Below are 7,275 nucleotides of genomic sequence, written 5' to 3' on the forward strand. Positions count from 1 at the left end.
GATGAGTCATTAAAATTACCTCATCTTGTAGAAAATTGATTAATTAATCGGATAAAACTATTTGGGCAAAGCTGCGAGACTTATGTACCTGGTAATATTCAACGGAACATCAAAATGGAGCAATATGGATTCCAATGCTTGACGGAGAACGATTAACCCATTGTTAGCCAAAGGGTATTCAAATATGTCCTCGAAAATATCTAAACTTGAAGAATTTTTGCACAGTTCAGGTGAAAGAAATAGTGGGATTTATTGCAAGTAAAGAGGTCGGATAGGATGGATCTACAAGATGAATTTACAATCAGTAATATTTTCAGCCATTTACCTGAAGTAGTTGAACTATTTAAATAGAGGGGGCTTAAGTGGGCTAAGTAGCACGCCAATTTTTATTAAATTTATAAACAATGAAAATATCAAGATTTAAGAAATCCCACAAAACTTTGGTGTTTTTTGCAACAAACTTCGAGTATCGGGAGCCCTACCAGGTCCTGGTTGACGCCACCTTCTGCCAGGCAGCGCTGCTGGTGAGTTTCCGTAGAAGTGAAAACGGAACTTGTTGAATATTGATGCATGTTAAATTTCAGCACAAAATTGGTATTGACGAGCAGATTAGGAAGTATTTCCAATGTAGTGCCAAACTGCTGACCACCCAGTGTGTGATTCTCGAGGCGGAGGCTTTGGGCGCACCTCTGACAGGAGCCACAACGCTTGTCAAGAAGTTCCATGTGCACAAATGCGGACACGAGGGCAAGCCTGTGTCTGCCGCTGATTGCATCAAATCAATGGTAAGATTGATAGGAATCCAGGAATTAATAACTAATGCCACACTTCCCAACAGACCAAAGACAATCGCTATATTGTCGCCTCCCAGGACCGCCTGCTTCAGGAGAGTCTGCGCAAGATTCCCGGACGCTGCCTGCTCTATCTGCACAAAGCCACTCCCGTGCTGGAGGCCCCCTCGAAAGCATCCAAAAAGTGGGTGCTAAAGCAGGCCAAGGACCTCATGCTGGGCAAGCATGCCGCAAAGATTGACTACATGAAAGAAAAGCAGGGCCTTAAGCCAGTAGAGGCCACCAGCAGTTCAACAAAACGCAAAGGACCCAAGAATCCCAATCCTCTGTCCTGTAAAAAGAGCAAAAAAGAAAAGGTTAAGTCGCCGCTACAAGGAGTAGAACAAACAGCACTGACAAAAGCAAAGCGGAAACGTGTCAAGATCCCTGCTCATGTCAAGGCAGCTCTTGGGAAAGATTAGGCCTTAAAATAGTTGTTTATGTGATTTAAGCAAGATAATATCTGAAGAAATCTTGATTATAGTGCGTTTCGCAACTATTAGAATGTATATAGCAACACCATCAAGTGATTCTACTTGAAATCGAGTGTAGTCTCAACCAGATTGTCAGGAAAGTAAACAAACGCAATTCACTTTATCTTGTGTACATATTCATATATTTGTATAGTTAAATGTTGTACATGTATAAAAGTTGTGTGAGCACCGAGACGGGCAACGCCGCATCTCACAATTTACCCTCGCGAATTTTGTTGAGCGTCTGTTCGGTCATGAACTGGCCGAGGATCTTGGTCAGTGTCGGATTGCGGGCACAGTAGGCCAGTAGATTGACGGGGAAGAGGCCACACCAGGTGAGATCCATCTTGTTGGCCAGTGCGACGGCAAAGAGTTCGCCGCAGCGATCCGCTGTCATCCGCTTCTGATTTGCCGTACTTTGTCCGTACTTGGCGCCCTGCTCTCCGGTGAAGGCCTCCTGCAGGAAGTCCGTGGCAATGGGCCCCGGAGCGAAGATGGTCACATCCAACTTACGCATTTCCAGCTTCAGGGACAGCAGATAGGCGTTCAGGGCATGCTTGGCCGCACAATAGGTAGCCGAGAATGGCACAGGACCGAAGCCGGCTATGCTGGAAGTGGCGGCCACATGACCACGACCACCGTTCTGCTCGATGAAGTAGCGCACGACGAGTCGCGTGAGATGGACCACGGAAAAGACATCTAGCTCGAACAGCTCCCGATCCACCTCGATCTCGATGTCCGTCCAGCTGGCACGTTGCGATCTTCCCGCATTGTTCACCAGCACATCCAGGCGATCGAAGTGGTTGAGGACCGTGAATAGGTTGGACTCATGCCGCTGCAGCTGCAGCATATCCATGGGTAGAATCAGCACATCCTTGGTGGCCAGTAGGCCACGAGCCGCTGCCAAGCACTCCTCCTGGACCACCTCTAGTTGCTCCACCCGCCGGGCACTCAACACCAGTCGAACACCATGGCGGGCCAGGCTCAGTGCCAAAGAGCGTCCAATGCCGCTCGAGGCGCCCGTTATCCAAACCACCTGTCCGCGCATCGACGACAGCGAGACACCAAACTTTGATTTGAACCACAGGGCCACATTGCAGTCTAGCACGATCCACAGCAGCACATAGATCACATAGTACGCTACCAACAGTAGCAGCAGGAACTCCAGGAAAGTCATTGCGGTGCGGTGGGCTGCGGCCTTGTTTGCTACCTTTGCACTTTGCCGTAAGCCGTAAGAGAATCAACTGCCAAGCAAAAGTTCCGACTCTTATGGGTCGCCGCCGCACAGATAAGCCGGATCAGCTGTTTCCCACGCACACATCCATATCTTTTCCTTAACATGCCTATGCGATGAGGAAGATTGCTCCGGTGTGGGTTGGCAGAGATGATTCAGTGACTTGGGGTGTTAATTATGTGATTTCTTATATTTATTTGATATTTACATTTTTTTCCCGTTGGTATGTTAAATGAGTTCCACCCAATTATTAGTTCTAATGGGGTGGACCATGGAACACAGGAACACACACACCTGCTCATCTCCGACAGCAAACAGAAGAGGCTTTCACATAAAAGTCGCATGTACGCAGTTCCATCAGAAATATTGAAAAAATTGATTTTGTGGAAATGTAAGTAAACTAATTTTATTTGTACGGACTAGGCCTGCAGCACATCGCCCAGACTGTCGCAGATTTTGTCGATCTCCGTGTAGCCGGCCTGCTCCATCGTCAGGATGGCATTCGACAGAGCCATTGTCTCGCGCAGGGAATTAGCCTTCACCCAGATCCGTCCGTTGACACCGATGGCGATCTCGTAGGGCAGTTCACGGGTAAGGGCGGCCAATGCGGGACAGTTCTCCCGGAGCAGCAGGCGTCCCAAGTTGAGAGTGCATTTGAAGAAGAAGCCATCGGCCAGGAGACCAAGTTTGCCGCGCTTTCCATTCGAGTTGACACACACCAGCTCCGGCTCGATATCCGCACTGGCGTTGAGCACACGGGCGTAGATGATATCTCCCGGATTGAGGTCGGGCCGGTTCTTTTTGGTAGCCGCCTCGAAGGCCAGATACGAAATGGATGCAATGTCCGCCGAACCAATTTCCACGCGATACTGGTCCCCAGCCTTGCCCTTGATGATGCCCAGCACCAGATCTCCGCGAGCGGGCATATAGCGTCTCTGGTAGTTGTCAATCCAGTAGGTTCCAGGCTCCTTGTGGCGCAGAGGACCCGCTTTGGTGGCCACCACCGTATCGTCCAATCGCCGCAGTCCTGGTCCCAGTATAACACGTTTCTCCTTCTTCGCCACCTCTTCTATGATGGTGATGCGCTCTCCAGGCATTACAATTGCGTTGCTGCTGTCCATTTTATCAGTTTAACGCCAAGTCGAAATCCAAAACAAAAGCCGGCCGCGTGTGTCGTTTGAAACATATGGTTTGAAACAGGCGGTGCGTTTTGCAGCACTGCTTTGGCAGCCCTGGTTGCTGGAACGGAAGAAAGCCTGTTAAGGTGATCAGCTGTTCTGTTATAAGCGATCTGTTATTTTTCAAGATGCATTAAACAAATTTAACTGCTTTTATACCCTACTTGGGGGGTTTGACACTTACAGATGTATTTCCTGTTTTCCGCCCCCCCACAGTTAGCCCCAATGTAACCTTGTGCGAAGGTCGATTCTCCCCAAAAAAAAACATAAATAACCACCCCCCCCACCCCCTTTTCAAAAGCAGCGCAGCACCTGGAAACGCACGCATACAGAGAGCGATTCTCTCCCAAAAAACCCACCCAGCATGTTGGCGAGCATGCTAGCTTTACGTGGCGCTCTCCGCTGCTGGCCCCAAACCGTGCGAGCAGCGAGAAATGGCGAGGCGGCCTCCACCGTCGTTTTCTCGTCCACGGCTTTCATTCGAAAAGCAGCCAGCAACAGCAAAAGCAACGCCGGACGCACTCTAGAATCGCTATCATCTGGATTTAAGTTTATCAAGTTTAAAAGTTCTTGGTATGTATTTGTGTGTGTGTGTGCCTAATAATATTTAATAATTTGATCTGCCAAGTGCGTGTTTAATTGCTCTGTCAATTTTTTAATCAAATCTGCTCTGCCACAAAGTTCCTGCGATTATCTAACAAAAATGTCTGTGCAAATTTTTCAAGTGCCCCTCCCTCCTCCGCTGGCTTTTTTCGTTGATTCAATTTCATCTAAATCAATGAGAAATAATGTTTGTTGCAATTATTTCCGCAAATCGTGTAGTTTCGCTTTTTTCTGAGCGACGTTTTGCACGTATTCCGGCTGTGGGGGCGTGCTCCGCCCCCAAACTGTGCGAGCAGCGAAAAATGGCGAGGCGGCCTCCGCTCCACCGTCATTTTCTCGTCCACTTGTGGAGGCGAGGCTCCACCAAAAGTTAGTTTTGTTGGAAACAACACATAACACAAACTGAGGATGTCGAAAATCCTTATTTTATCGATAAAATGATATAATTAGATTAGAGATTAGAGTGGCAAAAAGTCGATAGCAAAAAAGTGCAACGAGATCGACAGCGAGTCTTTTTTTGTTTTGTTTTCATTTTTTTCTTCCACCGCATTCGCGGTGTAACTTTACATTCACATTTACTTTACTTTACATTTTACATACACACACGTCAGTTTGCGACATGACCTTGGTTTGACCTGCGTCTCGACACGCCAAAAATGACTTTCATATGACCTTCGTGCTGAATTCAACGGAATTCAACGCTTACCAACACTGTTTTTCTGAGCGCGCACATTTAAAATGCAAAACAGCTGATGAGCGAAACACCACAGACCACAGACAGAGATTACAAATAGTTTACCTCTTCCTGTCTTTCCCCTTGCATTTGCAGCACCAACATGACCATCAAGGCAATCAAGGCCCGTCAAATCTACGACTCCCGTGGCAACCCCACCGTCGAGGTCGATCTGACCACCGAGAATGGTCTGTTCCGGGCCGCCGTTCCGTCTGGCGCCTCCACCGGTGTCCATGAGGCACTGGAGCTGCGCGACAACGACAAGGCCAACTACCATGGCAAATCCGTGCTGAAGGCTGTGGCTCACGTCAACGATACCCTCGGACCCGAGGTGATCAAGGCCAATCTGGATGTGGTTGATCAGGCTGCTGTCGACAACTTCATGATCAAGCTGGACGGCACCGAGAACAAGAGCAAGTTCGGCGCCAATGCCATTCTGGGCATTTCCCTGGCCGTCGCCAAGGCCGGTGCCGCCAAGAAGAACGTGCCCCTGTACAAACACATCGCCGATCTGGCCGGCAACAAGGAGATCATCCTGCCCGTGCCCGCTTTCAACGTGATCAACGGTGGCAGCCATGCCGGCAACAAGCTTGCCATGCAGGAGTTCATGATCCTGCCCACCGGCGCCACCACCTTCACCGAGGCCATGAAGATGGGCTCCGAGGTGTACCATCACCTGAAGAACGTGATCAAGGCCAAGTTCGGTCTGGATGCCACCGCTGTCGGTGATGAGGGTGGCTTTGCCCCCAACATTCAGTCCAACAAGGAGGCTCTCGTCCTGATCACCGATGCCATCGCCAAGGCTGGCTACACTGGCAAGGTAAGGAGAGATCTTAAGAGTCCTCTATGGATGAAATCTCTATAATTCCACTTCCTATTCGCTTGCCAGATTGAAATCGGCATGGATGTTGCCGCCTCTGAGTTCTTCAAGGATGGTCTGTACGATCTGGACTTCAAGAACCCCGCGAGCGACAAGGCCCAGTGGCTGTCACCCGACAAGCTGGCCAATCTGTACCAGGAGTTCATCAAGGAGTTCCCCATTACATCCATTGAGGACCCCTTCGATCAGGATCACTGGGATGCCTGGACCAACCTGACCTGCAACACCAAGATCCAGATTGTCGGCGACGATCTGACCGTGACCAACCCCAAGCGCATTGCCACCGCTGTCGAGAAGGGTGCCTGCAACTGCCTGCTGCTGAAGGTAAACCAGATCGGTACCGTCACCGAGTCCATTGCCGCTCATCTGCTGGCCAAGAAGAACGGCTGGGGCACCATGGTCTCTCACCGTTCCGGCGAGACCGAGGATTCGTTCATCGGTGATTTGGTTGTGGGTCTGTCGACCGGCCAGATCAAGACCGGTGCTCCATGCCGCTCGGAGCGTCTGGCCAAGTACAACCAGATCTTGCGCATTGAGGAGGAGATCGGCTCCGGTGTCAAGTTCGCCGGCAAGAGCTTCAGGAAGCCCCAGTAAGCGTTGCTACTTCAAAATTCCAACCACACCGAATGCACCCGCTAATCCAGAACGAGACCGCATGGACTGGATGAAGATCAGCAGCAGCTGCAGGAGAAGACCCATCCTGGGGTGGTGCTGATATTTGGTGTACGTGTTCGTCAACCCTTTTTGGATTTTGTGTCTGGCGCACAAAAGGCAACAGAAACCGTTTGCTGTCTCTATGCTTCGTTATTAGACATTATTATTAATGTTAAAACATGATCTAAATCATTATTTATATAAAACCAACAAACAAACATCCCTATGTATCAGATATTCTGACAGCCGCCCCGCAACATCTTGGCCAGCGTGGATATCCGTATTTGTAGTCGTTGTAATTCATTTGAAATTATATACACATACACACGTACTCAATCCCCACTCCTACCATTACAGAGAACCCACAAAATTATTGTTGAGACATAGAATTAAGCATAAAATCGTTCAACTCAAATAAAGCGAATGCCCAGGTGTTCCAATAGTCGATCCCACAGAGAAAAAACAATACACAAAACTGGAAGAAAAATCACTACAAAAGTTTCAATCAATAATATATACTCAAAATCGTTAGTTCATGTGAAATAAAAAAATAAAGCTTGTGGAAAATGTCATTCTTAGTATTGGCGGCATCTGTGGGAAGTCTGCTGCTCCAAGACTCCCCCTGTCGAACGGTGGGTGCACTTGCAGCATTGCATGTAAGATACACGTGTCTCTCATGTAAAATGTAGA

General features: G+C 48.8%; 4 protein-coding genes across 4 annotated transcripts; 2 read left to right on the plus strand and 2 right to left on the minus strand.

The window, feature by feature from the left end:
* The first annotated feature begins 348 nt into the window (after positions 1-348).
* On the plus strand, positions 349-1,427 carry LOC108162011 (rRNA-processing protein UTP23 homolog). The gene is made up of 3 exons (XM_017296502.2): positions 349-524; positions 585-785; positions 839-1,427. Exons 1-3 carry the CDS (start codon positions 405-407, stop codon positions 1,250-1,252), a joined length of 735 nt encoding a protein of 244 aa, XP_017151991.1. The 5' UTR covers positions 349-404; the 3' UTR covers positions 1,253-1,427.
* LOC108162010 (dehydrogenase/reductase SDR family member 7) lies at positions 1,419-2,612 on the minus strand. The gene has a single exon (XM_017296501.2). The coding sequence runs from the start codon at positions 2,478-2,480 to the stop codon at positions 1,515-1,517; it is 966 nt and encodes a 321-aa protein (XP_017151990.1). The 5' UTR covers positions 2,481-2,612; the 3' UTR covers positions 1,419-1,514.
* A 304-nt stretch (positions 2,613-2,916) lies between these two features.
* Positions 2,917-3,744, minus strand: LOC108162012 (exosome complex component RRP40). The gene has a single exon (XM_017296503.2). It carries the CDS (start codon positions 3,656-3,658, stop codon positions 2,957-2,959), a length of 702 nt encoding a protein of 233 aa, XP_017151992.1. The 5' UTR covers positions 3,659-3,744; the 3' UTR covers positions 2,917-2,956.
* A 435-nt stretch (positions 3,745-4,179) lies between these two features.
* Positions 4,180-7,136, plus strand: LOC108162009 (enolase). The gene is made up of 3 exons (XM_017296500.2): positions 4,180-4,288; positions 5,148-5,871; positions 5,941-7,136. The coding sequence occupies exons 2-3, from the start codon at positions 5,155-5,157 to the stop codon at positions 6,523-6,525; spliced, it is 1,302 nt and encodes a 433-aa protein (XP_017151989.1). The 5' UTR covers positions 4,180-4,288; positions 5,148-5,154; the 3' UTR covers positions 6,526-7,136.
* Positions 7,137-7,275: the final 139 nt, after the last annotated feature.

Source organism: Drosophila miranda, chromosome 4 (assembly GCF_003369915.1).
Source record: "Drosophila miranda strain MSH22 chromosome 4, D.miranda_PacBio2.1, whole genome shotgun sequence".
Taxonomy (NCBI): Eukaryota; Metazoa; Arthropoda; class Insecta; order Diptera; family Drosophilidae; genus Drosophila; species Drosophila miranda.